Source organism: Passer montanus, unplaced genomic scaffold, assembly GCF_014805655.1.
Source record: "Passer montanus isolate IOZ18808 unplaced genomic scaffold, ASM1480565v1 scaffold176, whole genome shotgun sequence".
In the NCBI taxonomy this organism is placed as follows: Eukaryota; Metazoa; Chordata; class Aves; order Passeriformes; family Passeridae; genus Passer; species Passer montanus.
Genome location: NW_024364937.1, coordinates 269,712 through 288,878, shown reverse-complemented (window position 1 = coordinate 288,878; position 19,167 = coordinate 269,712). Strand labels below are relative to the sequence as shown.

Genomic DNA, 19,167 nt, shown 5'->3' with positions numbered 1-19,167 from the left:
AAACCAGCAGTCTGAGAAGAAGGAAGGAGACAACTGATTCCTTCAGGGTGAAGTTACTGCTGTACTTTCTTGCAGGCAACAGGAGAGGAAGAGGGAGAGAGAAAAGGAGAAGGAGAGGGAGAAGGGGAACACGAAGCTGAAGCAGCTGAGGCAGCAGAGGCTGAAGAGCATCCTCCCCAAAAAGCACCAGAAAGGAAGCTTGCAAACCAGTTCAACTTCATTGAGAGAGGTTCAACTACATACCACTATCCTCTGCGGGTATGTTGCTGTCTCCTTCAGTGACTTGGAGGATCTTTCCTTTGGGAGGGAATGTAGTTTGTGTCATATCCTGTGATGTGTCAATACTGTTAGGAAAAAAGGTATAGTGGTTGTACTATTGTAAAACATTTGGTGTAATGATAATAGTGACAGAAAATTTCTTGCCTTGTGAACTCTTGGACAGCCTACAAAAGGTTTTAATGCTACTGTAAATCCTTAAGCCTCTACTTGGACATATTTCTCATGTCTATTTTCTCATCTGAAAAAAAGTATGGAGCAATGTTAGGGTAGCAGCTGAATACTTGGAATGTGTGAAAGCAGTTTCTGTTTGTCACTGTGTACTTTTATGGTCTTGTACTTCAATTCTTATTAATGGAGCAGAGATATAATAGATACTATATCATCTCCATATATTAAAAGGTCAAATGTTTTTGGGCTTGTATTAAACATGGGTACTAGAGTAACAAACTTATGTAAGTGTGACAAATCCGTACTTCTTGTACATGGTATATCTCCCTCCCACTCTGCATGCACTTTCCAGTAAGTACAGACCCAAACCCTTATGTTCCTTCTCTAAGCTTTTTGCTGAGCCTACAGCCATTGCCTGTGAGCATGTTTTCATGGGGCCTTCTGACTGAGCAATCGTGGTGATGTTGGCTCCTGACAGAGTGCTCAAAAAGGAGTTTCCTACACCAGGTATACAAGTTCCAGAAAATTATTTTGTATTCCTTGGTGCAATTGAAGTGTGTATTTCCCCAAAGAGCCTGTCTGTTGTCTTACAGCCATTACACCTGGGGTTAGATGTCTTTACATGTGAAGGACTTGGAGAGATGTATGCGTTACAGTGCTGCTGTAGACAGAAGATCTCAAGAGAGTTTGTCCAGCAGTGGGGTGCTTGCTATGATGTTTGAGCTAAGATTCTGCATCTTTCAAAAATCCCAGTGGAAGCCATGGAATTTCTCATTTCTTTGTTCCCAGATCTGAATATTCTCTTCTTCCCAATGATTATACTGGGAGAAGCTTGTGTGTCTCTGTATGATTCTATGCCTTTGAAAGCAGAATATAGACCTTAAATAGCTGCATAGTACTGCTAAGTGCTAGTACTTCGACGTGCAGTTTTCACCTCTGAGATATATTCATTTCAGAGGTCAATGAAATGCTACAGGCAGCTTCTTAAAATTCTTCTGACACAAAAGTTTTTTGAAAGAAGAAGCTGTTCTGTTAAGGGATCGTTTCACAGAAATATATTAATTTATATCAAAATGTTGATGTAAGGGTGGTATATTATTTCAGTAGCATCAGATGAATTGACTCTGTTCAATTCTTTTTTTCTGATTGTTGTATCCAACTGGCTTTTTAATATATAGGACAAAACTTTTCAAATTTGGTAGGATGTCATAACCGATTTATACAGTACCCTAGGAGTCATTTGGATATCAAGTTATTCATGCAGACTGTTTCCACAACTAGACTGTGGCACTGCAGAGGCTTCAATACTGAGATTATGCTTCTTCAAGCTTTGTCTTTTTTTCAGGAAAAAGGATTGCAAACTGACCCTGCACCTTTTGAAACTTTCTCAGCCAATGTTAACCAGGTAAATCTATATCTCTATCTATCTCCTTTTTATCTTTAAAGTTGTATAGACTATATTGTGGAAATTGAAGTGTGAGAAAGTTAAAACCAAATTATTCTGTTTGCATTCCTTGCAGTGGAATGAATTCCTTTACTGTGGCTTTGGTCTCCCATTTGACTCTGACAGCACACTAGTATGACCCTCTCTTCTGCCTGAATGGGTGAACTTGCTCATGGTTTATATTTCTAAGGTTAAGTGTCTCAGTTTAGATGCTTTTCACTGGTTTATTTTTTGCCAGCCACCCTGACCTTTCTGCTTTAGAGAGTCTTAAGTGATGGGGAACAGGGAAACGACAGGGTGAGAATAGTTTTGGATTCAGCAAGAGGTGAGCTGCAGCCTGCAGGGTACTGGCTCCTGTAGGGATATAGCTCTCTCTTGGAGTATTGTTAGGAATTTGGCATATGTGGCACTTGAGTTTTTACTCTAAGTTTAGCAGTATGCAAAAGCAGGTTTCTAAAGCCTGAAGCTGAACCAAGTGAGAACTACAGCATAAGGAATGTGGAAGACCTGTTGCAAGAGACTTAATTCTGCTTTATGTAGCAGAAGTGTGCCTGTCTATTCATGGTGAAAGGCTCTGTAGCATTTTCTGCATCCCTTAAAAATGTAAAATAAAATATTTTGATTGAAATTTCACACAAGAAATATGTTACAGCTTTCAGAGGAAAGGGAATCTTTCAATTCTGCTGATTAATTCTCAGATATTTGTAAAATGTAATTGTGTTTGTCACAGATATAAACATTGTTTCAAACTAATGTATCAAACTGGCATTGAAAACACCATTTTGTTATCAGAGAGTGGAGGAATGGGAGAAGATACTGTAACATAATGGTAGCAATTTAAAAAATGCTGGCATGGGAAAATGATAGGAAGGGGAGCGGAGGTATCTCTGTCAGGTTAAAAACTGTAATCTATTCTATTCCTGAACCTGAAATTACAGAGTAATTTGCCTGAGATCTCCTCTCCCTCCAGATGGAGTTTTCTTCCATTTTTTTTTCCTTACAGTGAGATGTCCCGAGACTTAGAACAGAGATCTTTAAAATAATTAGCCCCTGATTAAGATTTTGCATTACATGTTTGAAAGCTAAGAGGAAAGGGTTCCTTTGATTTCTTTTTATATATTCAGTGGGTCTAAAATAGTGGTTTTATATAAACTCTTTTTTCCCCTCAGCTCTTTTTTCCTTTATGTTCTTTCTTATGCTAACAATTCCCTATTCCAAACTTTTCTGTTCTACTCCTTCTCATACTTGTTTCATCTTCTTTGTCTTTTCCCTGATGTTTGGAACATCTTTCCATCTCATTTCTGCAAATTTACAACACAATACAGTTTGGGCTTTTTTTTTTTCCCAAAGAGTTCTGCTACCTTTATTTCAATGTTCTAGTCTATATTCTATATTTGAATCATACTCCTTATCCTAAGCTAATGTGTCAGATTGCCTTTTGTTTTGTCCTGAAATAAATATACCTGCTTCAGATACAATACTAGGATTTCAATACTAATGAATAATTCTTAAGATAAGTTATTTTGGATCTACTCAAGTAAGACATGTGTGGCATGTGGCATAGCAGAAAATGTAAAACTGCTCTCAGTTTCCATTTGATCATATGCTGCAGAGTTGGAGTCCAAATTTAAATTGTGTTAAGCAACTACAATTTAATTTTCCAACACCACATGAGAAATGTCATAAAGCAAATGTTTAATGCATGTTTCCTGCTAAACACTGGTAAATTAGCCAAAAACAAAGTCCTGCAAAAATAAAGGTACAGAGTCAAAGAAGCAAGTAGAGTGTTGTAGGAAAGAAATACAGGAACACGCTGTAATATGTTCTTAAAATAGGACGTGCTCCATCATTCTTGAAAAATCCTGGACCTCAACTCTTCACTTTTTGTGTAAGAAGACAGATGTTCACCTAATTCCAGCAGCAGCGGTACTGTTGTGATGACTATAATATTTTTTTGTGATGGTGTAGCTGGCTGTTCTCAGGAATATGATCAGGTCTTGATAAATCCTGCCTCTGTCTGTCTCTCAGTGGTTTATCTATGATGCCTATATGGAGGAACTTGAGAGAATAGAAAAGGCAAAAGAGAAAGAAAAAGTAAAACCTACAACAGTAAAGAAAGAAGATGTGAAATCTGGAAGAAAGTTATCCTATGTGGAGCCACCGGTATGTTTCATAATGTGGGGAAAAAGATTGTTCAAAGTGCTGGTGGGTGCATTTGTAGAGGAAGTCAGGTGAAAGTAAATCATGCTGGCTGTGTAGCTTGTTGTCTTAGTAGGCAAATAACACCTTTAGAAAATGCAAAAGTCAGTTTTTGTTAGAAATTGAATTCCCAAAATAGGACTTCTGTTGTGCTGTATAAAACAGGATTTGGATTTCACATAATCTTATTTTCAAACCTCATTTCCAAGCAAGATATGTAGCTTTTGGGGTTTGGGCACTGTGTTTGTTTCACATTTTTTATTATTGTGTGAGAGATAAAAGAACAGAATAGGTAGAAACACTCTGATTTTTCAAAGAATTGTAAGGGATGATGGTTTTACATACAATGTTTCAATCTGAAAGGCACTGCAATTTAGGATTATTTCAAAATACAGCACTGTAGTGCTGTATTTTGAAATGTTTATATAAAATACTTCTCACAATTTTTAAATTTTAACTTTTAACGATTTTATAGCACTACAATTTATACAGTTTCTAATTATAGACTCTGATTTTTCAAAGAATTGTAAGGGATGATGGTTTTACATACAATGTTTCAATCTGAAAGGCACTGCAATTTAGGATTATTTCAAAATACAGCACTGTAGTAAAATACTTCTCACGATTTTTAAATTTTAACTTTTAATGATTTTATAGCATTACAATTTATACAGTTTCTAATTATAGATACCTAAGTGATATGCATCTCAGACTATCAGGTGTCCTAACACCTGCCATGCCCCGAGCTGTTGCTGTGACCTTGCTGTGAGGGTAATACTGACTCCTAATCCAGAGTCAGGAGTAACCTAGGAGTGCCTTGTGGAACCAACAGTTTCTTCTATCAAAGTAACTGTATCCCCATCTTAAAAATATTGTCTCACTTCAAACCCCAAGTGTACGATATATGTAGGACAATATGGCAACCCTGAAAAATATCCTCATGTTCCAAAATGTTTTCAAGGGGTTCAGGAAGCTTCTATTATGGTTTAGCTGGCTGGTTCTTTCTTCCCCAGTCTAAGGTAGACAATTTAGAAATAATTTCTTTAATGACTGGAGCAAGATACTCTAAGAATTATAATACAGAATCATGGAAATCAGTTCATAACTTTCTCCTAGAACAGGTGTAGACATATCAACATAAGATATAGATATAGATATAGATATAGATATAGATATAGATAGATAGATAGATAGATAGATAGATAGATAGATAGATAATGTATGTGTCTGAGTATATATATCTGTGTGTGTGTGTGTGTGTCTCTGTGTGTGTCTGTGTGTGTGTGTGTCTGTAATAAGAGCTGATTCCTGAAACTGGCTTTAACTCTTTCCTACCATATGGGCAATATAAGTACAGAGGATTTGGCTGGTTTAGCCATGAAGCAGCACTGTGCCAGCATAAACCTTACAGTATAAACAGACCAGGAACATGTTCTGATAGGCATCTTCCTATGGACTATGCCATGGAAATTCAGCCCTTTTGAAAACCAGTGAACCTTTCACCTGAGTATGTTTTGGAGAATTCAGCCTCAAGTCAACATTGCAATTGCAGGCTTAAAGGGTGGCCTGCTAAAAGATAAATGAAAATAAAGTGAAAATGTATTGTAAAGCACCTGCTGCCCACTCCGCTGACAACAGTGGGAAATTGAAGTCCAGTCACTCATGTTATCTGTCCCTTTGGTGTTTTGCTTTTCATGCTTAACACTTTCCAGGGGTCTTGAAGGGAAGCCAAAAAGTCGATGCAGTGAATAAGTGAAATGAAAAGCTTCTTTATGCAGGGCTAGTGTCCCAAACTGAGGTTCTCTGTGAGGCTGATCAACCAACATGAAGTGTATGAAAAACCTGATGAATTCTTCATTCATTAATTGGAAAAAATGCAACCTGAAATACTCCAAAGCTCAAATCAGACTTACAACAGTTGTAAGTAGATGTAAATATACAGAAATTAAAGGCTAATGGCATCAGAATCTGTATTTCTGACCTCAAGTTAGCAAATGGAGAAGTAGGTTTTGTGGAGCTGCTAACTCACACATTGCATATGTTACACCATGCTAATTGAAACAGAGCTTCTCCAGCTGAGTGCTTTTTAAGGCCAAACTGTGCTTGGTCATTGCTGAAGGGAACTGTGGAACATCAAGCAGGAGATATGGCTGATCTGGATCAAGCTGCAGTGGCTAGAAGCCACAATTAATTCCCACCATTGTTTTGGTCAGGCTAGATATTAGCAAGAAAAACTATGATAGCTACTGAGATAGCGCCAGATTTAATCCAAGGGAAAAAAGAGGATAAAATGAGTGGCTATCATCACAGGTGGGTCTCTCATGGAACCTGTTGCTATGGTAGGAGGCATGAAAGGGAAGATCCAAGAGCTAGAGCCACAGCTGGAAATTATGGTAGGAGTTAGATGAGAATTTAAAAATATAGTGAATGAAAAAGCTGAGAAAACAGTACTGGTACTGAATAAGAGGTCAAAGGAGTGCAAGACTAGAAAAGCAGAGAAGAAAAGAGGGGAGGGGAAGGGAGGAGAGGGGAGCCTTGACAGTTCTTGACAGAAGCTTCTCACTAGGGGAAGAGAAGTAAAATGAAGCTGTGCATTGCAGCTTTCTTGCTAGGAAAAGCAAGAAAGATGTGGTTTAGCAAAACAGACAACAGAGGCAGCCAACAGGAAAGGAAGGGAGATAACCAAGAATTTCAACAGAAGGACGGGTGACAATTTTATAAAGAAGATGTATGATGGAATAGAAATTGGAATAATAGAAAGTATTTGACTGGAGACTGTAATGAAGAACTAGAAATCTCTCCATGTGCATCTCACTCAAATGGAACTAGAGGGGAAAGGGTGTGCTACATCTAATAGCAGTGATACAACTTTTGGAACTTTTCCTCGGTATTTAGTCAAGGCAGTACACAGACCATGGATAGCACAGAATACCAAAGTGGAATGATATTAAATTTTCTGAGCTGAAAATATCTGGAAGCAGAGCTAACTGGGAAGAAGTGTTGTATCTGCCTGTCCTGCTTTTCTGTTCCTATGCCATCTGTTTACAGCTCTGACTACAGGGAGGATACTCAATGATCTTAAAGGTCTTTTTCAACCCAAATGATTCTGTGATTCCACAGTTCTGACCCAGAGACTTGCTTGGTCTGATCCATAACCCTCCTTATGTTTTTGAATGAACTTAGAAATGACAGTATTTGAGGCAGAAGCAAAATGCAAAGAGCTTAATGTAATTAGTGCAGGCTCCTCTCACCCTTAGATGGCAAGGCATGAAAACACAAGTCTGGCATTAAGGGCTTTGAATGAATCTGTGCAAAGAGGGGTGGAGCAATGTGATTGGACCATAACAAGGACATATTGTTGCAAGAGAGATAAAAACTACACCGTTAGTCTGACCTTTACCAGCACATGAGGCAACAGAATTAATAAGGAGGAAAAAAAATACAGAACAGGGATTAAATATGAAATGGAATAAAATAGTGCATATTTACCAAAGGCAGGCTGTGTCTAAATAATCTAATTTCTTTCTTTAATGAAAAGCAAGTTGTGTTTTTCTTGAACAAGCAAAGTAGAGGAACGGTAGTCTAGCTGGAATTCTGTAAACTATTGCTATAGTGCCATTAGGCAATTATTAGATAGACCAGAAATGTTGTTAGTACAGCTTGGGAGGGACTGGTGGAGTGGAAGACTTCATTTTGGAGTATTGAAACAATCTTTGGTAAGGAGCAGGCTTATAGTCTGCAATGAAAGAGAAACCTGAGTGTGTTTCTCCAGCAACTCCAGGTTGGTTGGGGAGTTGTGATGTGGCTATGAGAGACAAGTCCACTGCTGGAATTTACCCTGTGTTGAATAGCAAAGGTATTTATGTTATGTAAGGTGGGCTGATACCTTTTCAGGAATAGACAGGGATATGTGATTTTGTTCATCACTTTTCAATGATTACAAAGCTGCATAGATATGGAAAATATAAGAAATCGAAAGCTTGAATATACAACACAAGAAAATCTTAGCATGTTTGTCTGTTAATACAAAGGTAGGTAGGGACTCTGATTTGAATAACAGAGAGAGAGAGAGAATTACTAAGGAAGAGGAGAGTGCCAACAGAGATACTGATGCTGTCCAACTATTAGGAATATAAAAATTAAAATAGAAAATACATTAATTAAAATAGGAAATTAAAGCAAGAGTTTTCTGCAGTGGGAGGTGGTTGATCATTGTCCTAAAAAGTCCAAACAAAATTTATATTTAACAGAGAAATGTGCATTCCTGAATCATGTGAAGTTCTGTCTCATTTGTCTATCTCACAGTAGCATTATCCCTGTCTGAGATGTGCCCAGTAAGACAGCCCACAGGGTCACAAATAGCATTTGGAAGCTCTTGGATGATGGCTACTATAATTTTTCATGTAACCAATGAATTTAGAATGCAGTTAACTTTCCCATTATTGTTCACCTGTTCCTGGTCATCCTGAAGAGTGCAAGAGTTGTTGCCAGCTTCCCTGTCTTCAATTTTCTGTTTGCAGCTTGTTAGAATTAAACACAAAGAGTGAAAAGAAGAGATGAGTACAGTTATGGAATTTAATAACTGCTTGGCATGATGTGAGCTAGAGGACTTTATTTGGGATTTACAGTTGGTGTTTGCATTCAGGTGTTGGCTGGGCAACAAATGACAGCAGCCCTGTACTCTGCTTCTTTGTTTGCAAACCAGGGGCTCTTCTAGTCACAGTATATATATTGCTAGAGGTATGAGTGGATATTGCACTGGTTTCAGGGTGAGGTTTGTCTCCTGGATACACAGTTAACACTAGCAGAATCTTTTTTTCATGCTTCAGTTTATGGGAGACACAATTGCGACTAGCCAGAAGCTGAGAGGCAAGTATGAAGCAGTTAGTGATAAGGAATTACAGAGCAAGACCAAGACATTTTTTACCGAAGTATTAGCCCATTATCCATTTTACATATGATTCAATTAACATTATTGCTTTTTCTGAAAATAACTTATGCGCAGAAATAAACATAGCAAACGTGTTATCCTATGAGCTCTCCTTGTACTTGGCTAGCTAGCTCAGAATTGGCCTAAGGTGGAAAAGTGTGTTTCAAAAAGAATTTTTTTTAAAGAAGGAGAAATTAGGCCTAGCACTTCCTCTGAAGATTTATTTCAGCACCATACAGAAGAAATAAAATCTGAAACAGGACAGGATACAGAGAGAGAACTTACTCTCATCCACTTATAATGTCAAAAATGTAGTCATAGATATGTTGTTAACAGGATAGCTACCTGACAGAAAAGCTGACTTAAATTTTTTTGATTCATCTGGAGAGTTTGCTGCTTTGCAGAAAAAACAAATATTTAATAATATATTGCTTCTGCATTTACAAGGTTGTTTTGTTTTTTGTTTTATTTCTTTTTAATTTTTAGCCTGCTTTCCACTGACACTCCACAAAAATAAAATTTATGGAATAACATAATAAATTAATATAATTATTTGGGTTGGAAGGGACCTTAAAAATCATCTTGTTCTGACAACTGTCCCATTGGCAGGGACACCTTCCTCTCGACCAGGTTGCTCAAAGCCCTGTCCAACCCGGCCTTGAACACTTCCAGAGCTGGGACATCCACAGCTTCTCTGGACAACCTGTGCCAGTGCCTCAACGCACTCACAGTACAGAATTTTATCCTAACATTTGATCCAAATCTACCCTCTTTCATTTTAAAACACTGTCACTATACTTCCTGATAAATAGTCCATCCCTATATTTCCTGTAGCTTCCCTTTAGGGACTGGAAGGTGCTTTAAGGCTCTCCCCAGAGCCTTCTCTTCCTCAGGCTGAACAACCCCAATTTTCTCAGCCTATCTCCATAGGAGAGGGGCTCCAGCCCCTGATCCTGTTCATGGCCTCCTCTGGACTCACTCCAGCAGTTCCATGTCATTCCTGTGCTGGGAGTCTAGAGCTGGATGCTCCAAGTGGGTCTCACCACAGTGGAACTGAGGGGCAGAATCCTCTGCCTTCATCTGCCTTTCTCTGAACTTGGTTTCAAGTTCTACTTAATTTTTTCTAGTCTGGGAAGAGAGGACTGAACACATTACTGGAGGTGTAAGCAAACCATAGATTTATAAAAAATGTAACAGTAGAAATTTTTCTCTTTTGTTCTGTCATCTCTGTGTAGCCCTCTTAACTTTGTGCTGTTTGATTGAGACTCAATCTCCCTTCAGTCTCTGCAGAGCCCAGAAAAGAAGCAGAGGGACAGACATAACCTGAAGTCATGTTCCTATTTCTGACTCTGACTGTGTGGTGTAGTTTGGTCAATCCATTAAACTTTTTCTTTTCATATTCAGGACACTCTCTGAGCTGTGGCAAGGTTGGCATGTTTCTTCTCAGTGTTGTCACTATGAAGGAAATCCTACTGTGCTGGCAGCCATCAGTTCATAGCAGGGGCTTGGAAATTAAAGACTTTGGAACACTGTTGGGGCTTTGGGGCAGCAGTAGTTGGATGGGGATTCAGGTACTGGTGCAGCAAGGTCTCAGAGTACTTTGTGTTTGCCTTGGCATTCTGACATCATTGTACAGAACTGTGATGACATACTTACATGGTCAGCACTTGGACTTTCAAGCTTTGTCCTTCCCACTGCTAGCACCCTGACTTGTCCTTCTCTCTAGTTAGTCCAGTTTGGATTTCACTAGTGGTCTCACATACACAGAGTATAGAGAGCACACTCACAAAAAATAGTTGAGAATGGAGTTTAGTAGGATATGGTGATCAGCCACAGGGCTCTGTCAGATAAGCATATGAACCAGCCACCTGCTGACAGACAAACAGCCCCTGCTGGACTCTCTTTTATCCACTTGTCCATGGATGTGTGAATGGATCAGGTTGGAATTACCTAGCAATTGACTGAAGGACTCCTAAATCCTGTGGTGTTTACTTAGTACATGAGACCTTAGAGCTCTCCAGGTAGAGATGAGAGAGTGTTCCTGCATTACCAAACCCCTCTGATTTCATCACCAAATCTGATGAACTGTTACTCAGCGAGATGAGGTAGGAATCATCTGTGTCCTTTTAGGTCATCCTGTCAGGACTTACCTTGAAAGACAAGGCTCTTATCTACCTTTGTAGGTAAGTACCTGTATTGAGCTAAATCAGGAACAAACCCTGAAGTTACTGCAGCTCAGCTGTGGATGGCATCTTGCTAAATTTATAATAAAGCAATTACATTTTTTCAAGTGCCTGTATATTGGGTTCTGGTATGACATATTTCAAATTAATCTATATTCAAGATCAAAGGACTCAAGTTTTTCAGTCACATGAGGTCTGAGGCACCTGTAAACAGACAGGAAATACATTTTCTCTTCCTTTCTTTTCTCTTCAGCACGTTGATTCTCTAAGCAAGGTCGCAAAGGCTGCTAAAATAGCGGAGCGGATGGTGAACCTGAACACGTATGATGACATTGCACAAGGTATGGCCCACTGAGAGGTGCTTCTAACTCAAGTCTCAAGCATCACTCCTGCAGATAAGTACCTACAGCTACAGCAAGGACAGGACAGGACAGAATAGAAAAACAGAAGTAAAATGAGCAGATCTAGGAACCTGCTGACTCACACAAGGCAAATAGTACATCAGACCACGGGCATGCAAAGACCATGCCACATTAGCCCTGCTCTGAGCTGGCTGGGGACAGCTGCTCTGGTGAGCACTGCCCTCCCTGCAGCACTTCCTTCCCTCAGCAGGTACTTTGCTCCTGGATGAAGGTGCTAGTGACAGCAGCCTGAGCAGAGCTGATCCCTGCTCACATACCAGCCGTGGCAATGCACTCTTGATGTCATTTCACAAGAGTCATCTTGCTGTCTCTGCTCATCTTCCTCCTGAAGGGCCATGTCCAGCTCTGGGAGTGGCCTGAGGTCGCACCTTGCTCAGGACTTCTATTTTCTATTAATTCTTTGTCTGCTGATAATCAGTTTGATTTTTATTTTTCTTATGTGTGAAAGGACTTGTTAAAATGCATTTAAAGGGCTGAGTTGCTGGTTTGGAGTCGGGACTTAAGAACTGAGATAGATTTTACATTAACAATTGGGTTGTGCAGAGGCTGTGAGAATAACAGATTGTCTTTTAAAGCTTCCTTGACACTCAACTGTGCTGATTTATTTCTGATTTATATAATGGGACCTTTTCCTTGATCTTTTTTTGTTTTGTTTTGTTTAGATTTTAAATATTTTGAGGATGCATCCGATGAATACAGAGGCCAGCAAGGAACCCTCCTCCCACTCTGGAAGTTTCAGTATGAAAAAACCAAGAAACTTGCAGTTACTGCCCTCTCCTGGTAAGTCTCTTCATTCCAAACTTAATCTCGACTGTTGGGCAGGGCAGTAGAATGGAATGTAAAGGGATCTTATGAGGCAAGGCTGATTTCTCTGGGAACACGGATTTGATTTATTACAGTCAGCTGCTTGGGCAGCACTGAAACGTGCCTGGTGCTTCTGGTTGCAGAGAAGATTGTGTAAGGCTGAATGTGACAGGCTTGTGCCCTTCAGCAGAAACTGAAGGCAGAGCAGGCTCTGTGCAGCACTGGGGAAAGTGAGTGTGGTTAACAGGGCAAAGAAGAGTCCTTTCTTGGAAAAGCTGGGATAGATACATCATATCATTGGACAGTATGCTGTAGGAATCAGCCCTGCATGGAACAGCCCCAAAAATCCTGCTACGTACCTGAGTGTTGACCAAACACTTGAACTCTGTCAGGCTTGGTGCTGTGACCACTTCCCTGGGGAGCCTGTTCTTGTGCCCAGCCACCCTCTGGGTGAAGAGCCTTTTTATAAGATTGAATGTAGCTCTCTCCTGATGCAGCTTGATGCCATTCCCTTGGCTTCTGTCACTGCTCATCACGGAGGAGAGATCAGTGTCTGCCCCTCCTCCTCACAATGATATTTTAAGTGCAGTGAGGTCTCCCCTCAGTCTCCTGTTCTCCAGGCTGAACAGACCAAGGAACCTGAGCCACTCCTCACACAAGGGCTTCCCCTCCAGACAAGAGAGGTATTTGTGTGTTGGGATCTTGTGCAGTTCAGTGCAGTAGGCATTTGCCCTGCAGTCCACTTTCACATATTTTGGTCAGTCCAAAAATGATCACTGATACTTGCAAATCTACTCTCTTTTGTTCTGAAATATTATTGCTATGGTTATTACTGTGAAAAAAACAACACTTATCACCAACACAAATGAGTCCTTTCCCTTTTTAACATGCTTGATGCTCCTCAGAACTGGCTTGGTTCATGCACTGAGCATGAGACATACCTAGTCAGACCCTGCCCTATGCTCCTTGTGCCCTGTGCAGTTAGGTTTCCTCTTACTTGTTTGTGTGAGCAGGTTTGTACCTTGACAAGGATAGAGACAGAGCAGGATTGCCATGTTCTGCCTTTCAAGCCACTGTGGTATTATGTAAGAGAGTATCAAGCATGCAGTTGTGTGAAAATTACAGATAACAGTAAAAATTGGAAGCAAAATTGGGAGAAAAGGCATCTTTAATAGGTAGTTTATACTGCTATTAAATTTGTCCCCAGGAAATGATAAGAGAAAGATGGCTCTGAAATTGGAAAAATTACTCCAAATTGCGTTATGGAATAAGCTTTTCTAATTCAATTTTTATTCTCTCATTTTTAGCAGTGATGGTGCATTTAGTGAAAAGAATAAGAGCATTAGGATGCCTAGGTATTAGCCCAAATGAAAAAGGAGAAATGAAAAGAGAAGTGGGTTTATTCTACCAATTCATAGTAGCAAGTCAGAGACAATACTCATAGATAATTTCCACATACGTTTAATTTCATGGAATTGTTACCCACTGGTTGTGCTGTGTGAGCTCAGGGATAACGACAGTACTGGTCTTTGTCCCATGGAAATCCTACCTATAGCAATCTACCACCTACAGAAGAAATTGTAGAGAGAGTAGATGTTTTTCAAGTAAAGGAACTTTAGAACACCTAGTAGATGGCTAATTGCTCATTGCCAGTATTTGCCACAGGAAATAAAATGTTCCCTGCCTGGGTCAGAAGGGAATTTCCCTTCCTGATTTGTGGTTGTGACATGAATTTCTGAACTGATAGCTGTCTCTGGAAGCATCTCTCATAATTTGATAAGAGGTAGGGAAAGTGAGTTTATTGATTTAGAAACTCTTTAATTCTTGCCACTGAACACTGAAAACCAATATATTCCCGTCTTTTCACTTTCCTCAAAGATCTCATTTTTAAAAGTGAGCTTCCCGCAATTATGAAATGGATAAGCCAAGAAGTGCTGGAGATTGACATGTGTGTCTTTTTATCTTTTTCATTCTACTGTTTTGATCTTCTAATGTTCTGCATTTTCGTGCATTGTGAGTTTGGACAAGTTACTCACAAACTTTATTAGTGCATATGGTCAAAGGGCAGAACCCTCAGACTGAGGGTAGTCCTGTGAGAATGAACTCTAAAGTTAATGTGTGAGACACTGTTTATTGCTGTGGAACTACATGGTTAATAATAAATGCCATCTTATATATATTTTCTCATTACAGGAATCCAAAGTACAAGGACCTATTTGCAGTGGGGTATGGTTCTTGTAAGTATTAAATGCAAAAGAATCACTGAGAGATTTAAAATATTTATCAAGTGCTCTGAGATCAATTCAGACAATCCTCTGAGCCATTGATTGCATCTCATAGCAAGGACTCACCTAATTTCTTAGCAATAAATTGAGATTTGCCTCAATACAGGGATTAGGCCTTTCCATTCCAGGACATGAACATTCAGAAATACATAGCCATAGACAGCAATTACTGTAGGACTAAACCAAATTTAAAACAGGATAATGTGATATGTAATGGAATTGCTGAACTATTCTTTCTTTCTTTGTGGTCAGGAGAACAGAAATGTCCATGATTTCAAAAGAGTTTAGATAGATTCAGGGAGGACCAGTTTGCTGTTGGAGGGATAAACCACCTGATTCAGTAAGCTGATAGATGTGAGTTGTGGGGAGCTGAGTACATACAAGGGGACAGACCTGTATTTGCTGACCTTCTCAATTTAAACAATTGATACATGTTGGTGTAAGATACTTGGCTAGGCTAGCTACAGGAAACTTTGATATCATCCCAAATATGTCTTTATTCTTATGTCTTTTTCTGTGCTCTGACCATGGAACCAGATGGGTTGTCTTTATTTATACTGGTAAGGACTGTGTTCAGCTTGCAATATTGCAAAATTTCATTTTCCTTTTAAATTTACATTTTTCTTTTGACTTTCATTCCATCTGAGTCTGGAAATGTTCTTGTTAGTTTGCCAAGATGCCTAAATTGGCCTGACACTCTTTTTAATTCTGCAGGCAGCAGCTATTCTAAAAAACAGATTAGAATCAGCTTTTGGGAAAAGAAGCATGGTGTGAAATGCTCAGGATGTCCTTGCCTTGTACAGCCGAGCAAAATCTTATTGTTCTCAAATCTCTGTGCTGAGAGAGTGCAGGAATTTAGCAGTGCCTTCTCACTGCCCTCCCAGCCAGGTGGCAGAGGAGAGATACAAGTTCAAGGAAGGTAATCTCCCTGCTTAACCTATTCCACAACCTATTCACTTAATTGTTTTAATTTCGTACACTTCATACACTAGGCAAGACCAGTATGCTTTCTGGGTTGTGCAAAAGTATTAGTTTGTTCTACCAGGGTCCATTGTGCCAAAGGCAATACAGAGATGCAAAGGGAGTGAGACTCTAACTCAGTGATTTGCCATGAGATTATCATGAGAGCCAGAGATGATCTTACCCCATTTTTATAGAGGACAGAGGGTATAGCTTGTCTGAACCTGCTGAAGGCAGCTAAGAGCTGAGAGCTGTCTCTGCTCTCGGCTCCCCCTTTAGTCAGCACGGAGGGATCAGCACATCCGGAGGCCATCCATCCTGATGTTCAAGGGAGGAGCCAAGTGGCTCTCTGGAAGGGGTGATCCCTGCTCACAACTGAGCCGAGGCAGAGCACCTAGCTGGATTTATCTCACCTCACTTTAATTGTCTCTTAGGCGACTAAAGTGAGGTGAGATAAATCCAGCCCAGAGGAAATGATCCTAGAGTCTCACAACGGCTGGGATATCTTTGGGTCTGCTGTGGCCATAATTACATCACCAATCTTCTGTGCAGTAGGCATTTGGGAGCACTGCCAAAAGACAAGTAACACATTTGTCCTGCTGCCTAAAGTGTACTTTTTGAAACAAAAGATCCCTTGTTTACTGTAGGTTGACACCACTCCAGAGTGGTGGGTGCTTGCTTTACAGAGAGGGCCCTAGCCTCTCCCTTGCTTTTTTAGGGAGTCTTCTGCAGTCTTCTCCAGTGATTTATTTGGATGGGGGTTTCTGATGCTAACGGTGTTTCTTTGGCATGAGACAGGCTCTTCTGAATAAGGAAATATTGTCATTGTAATTTGCAATTCAGGGTTTATGCTGCCTGGCTGGAACTAAATTTTATTCCCATGAGGAGGAGCTGTCTTTCTGTTTTTATTTTTGCATAAATGAGATTGCTGGGTTTCTGGCTACAGTGACAGCTTGCAGTGAGGGTTCAGAGCCACTAGTGGGTGTTGGGCTTGTGTTCTGCCTTGCTGATGGGAAGACTATGAATACAGGCTCAGGTCTTTGCCATCACCTCAGTTCATGTTCCAAAAGCAATTGTGCCTCTGACAGGCTTCAGAGATGGCTTTTCATGTGCAGCTCCAACTGTCAGCACATGAACTGAGTAGCAAAAAATGTTGTCTCTATGGCCAATGTATTTTATCCCACAGTTTCTTTGGATTTAATGGATGTAGCTTTCCACTCAAGGATGTTTGAAGAGTACGGATTCACACACAAAGCACTGGCAATCTGAGGTATTTGACAAAAATGTCTACTCAGTTCTTCACAGTCTGAAATAGGGCTTTATGTAGGCAGAAGGAAAGCACATAAAGATACATATACTGTTCTCTCTTTCTAGTGTGAAATCAAGCATAAGTAGTGCTGCCACAGGGTCCCTGCACTGGTGTGACTGCGTCCAAAGTAAGAGTTGCTGCAAATTTGTGATCAAACTAAATTGGTGTTAAATCCAGACCAGAGCTTTCATGGAGATGAGCTAGTTATTAGTAGATGGCCTGAGGCTCCCCAGAGCTGAAGAGTAATCTTGGAACACAGAATATGGAACAGCTCTGGTTGCACTCTCCTAAAACAAAGAGACAGGTTAATACAGGGAGATTGGGCATACTTAGTGGGCAGTCTTGTATTTTCCCATTTCTCAAATGAGCTGCCCAATGACCATGGATAATCTTTTATTTACTGCCTTGCACTGAGTGAGGCTGATGGATGGTTGGTCTCTGCAGTAAGGGTATTCCCAAACAGGACATGCTTAGGGTGCTTTAGAAGGGATAGTGAGAGGAGAAAATTAACCAAGTGGTTTTTACATCAAGGTACTGCCTCTTCCTGTTTGCCTCTCTACTTCATAGGCATTTTTAGAATCAGGCACTTTAATTAGAGATTAGAATCAAGAAAATGAAAAGTAAAACTAGCTCACAGAGGGAAAAAGTCACTCTGCAGGGACTGAGAGGAGATATGCATAGAGATATGCTATTTGCCTCCTCTTTTTCTTCAAGATGCCTGATTTCCCTCTATCTAGAAAACAAATAGTGGAAAAAATAATTAGTAGCGAATTCCCAATCCACTACTGACTCAAAAGATTGAATAAAAACAAAGACAAGCTTCATGTTACACCACTTAGCTTTGTACACAGCCTGTTTCAAGCCCCAGAGACTTGTCCTAGGCCAAATACTTTGTTTTCTAGCAAAATATCTTTCAGACAAATATGAATTTCAGAGACACGAGTAAGGCATCATGGAATCATAGTGTGGTTTGTGTTGGAAGGAACACTGAAGCTTGTTCAATTCAAATCCCCCTGCCACAGGCAGGAATGCCATTCTCTAGATGGTATTCCTGAACACTTCCAGGGATGGGACAGCCATAGCTTCCCTGGGCAATCTGTTCCAGTGTCTCACCATCTTCACAGTAAAGAATTTATTCCTAATATTGAATCTAAACTCTCAGTTTAAGAAGGTTAGCCCTTATTCTGTCACTATCTGCCTATGTAAAAAGGCATCTCCATCTCTTTTATAAGCCTGCTTAAGTACTGGAAGGCCACAGTGAGGTCTTCCAGAGCCTTCTCTTCTCCAGGTTGACCAATCCCAACTCTCTCAGCCTGTCTTCAAGTAGGGGTGCTCCAGCCCCAGTGCTCAGAGGATTATGCCTGTGATTTCTTCTCAACTCACTCCAACAGGTCCACGTCTTCCTTGGCCTCCAGAGATGATCACCAGGCATTGTAAAATGGGATGGAAGGTGCTAAATGTTGAGAAGACAAGGGCTGAAGAGATTATTGTGATGATGATGGCTAAACCTTGGCTCCCCTACCCAACTTCTTGAGTATCAGGATTGAGAACTCTTGCACCCTAAGAAAAATGTATCTAAATGTCTCCCAAGTCTTATTCACTCCTTTATCATGGAAAGTGTTTTCCCAAAGGGTCACACATGCTAATGCTCTAAACAGACAAGCTTTAGGCTCTGCAGGTGAGATATTTTTTAATCCAGTTAGTGTGTGCTCTGCTGATTCAATGCCATATGTTAAAATCAAATCTTATTATATACTTAACTGGATGCTAAATGATTGCATTCATACTTTTGCTAGTACAGTTATTCTATCAGTCATCCTGACAAGAGGGATTGTAGTTTTGACAAGACATTTACCCTCTCCTTAGGTCTAGGGATCCAGATAATAGGTGAGATAATTCAGCAGGATTGGAGTCCTACACTGAAAGAAGTCCACTGCATACAGATAAGGTCTGTGATCATTAATTCAGGTTAACTACTTATTAGCTGTTCCTGAAATGTAGATAAATCCTTCAAGTTTTCTATGAGAACACTGTCAAATTATGGAAATAACAACTGAGAACCATAGATTCATAAAATGTCTTGAAATGGAAGGGACCCAGTGGAAGGATCATGGAAGCCCAACTCCTGTCTCTACACAGGATCATCCCCAAGAACACCACCATGTGCTTGTGAATGTTTTCCAA

At 40.0% G+C, this 19,167-nt stretch overlaps 1 protein-coding gene across 1 annotated transcript in view; it reads left to right on the top strand.

Annotated features, from left to right (window-relative positions):
- The window catches only part of DNAI1 (dynein axonemal intermediate chain 1), a 136,690-nt gene that overhangs the window by 19,041 nt on the left and 98,482 nt on the right, over window positions 1-19,167 (top strand). Inside the window, exons 7-12 of the mRNA XM_039704494.1 lie at window positions 76-258; window positions 1,793-1,852; window positions 3,920-4,054; window positions 11,457-11,544; window positions 12,288-12,405; window positions 14,623-14,666. Of these exons, the coding sequence (XP_039560428.1) occupies window positions 76-258; window positions 1,793-1,852; window positions 3,920-4,054; window positions 11,457-11,544; window positions 12,288-12,405; window positions 14,623-14,666 (628 nt within the window). The remainder of the gene's footprint in view (window positions 1-75; window positions 259-1,792; window positions 1,853-3,919; window positions 4,055-11,456; window positions 11,545-12,287; window positions 12,406-14,622; window positions 14,667-19,167) is intronic.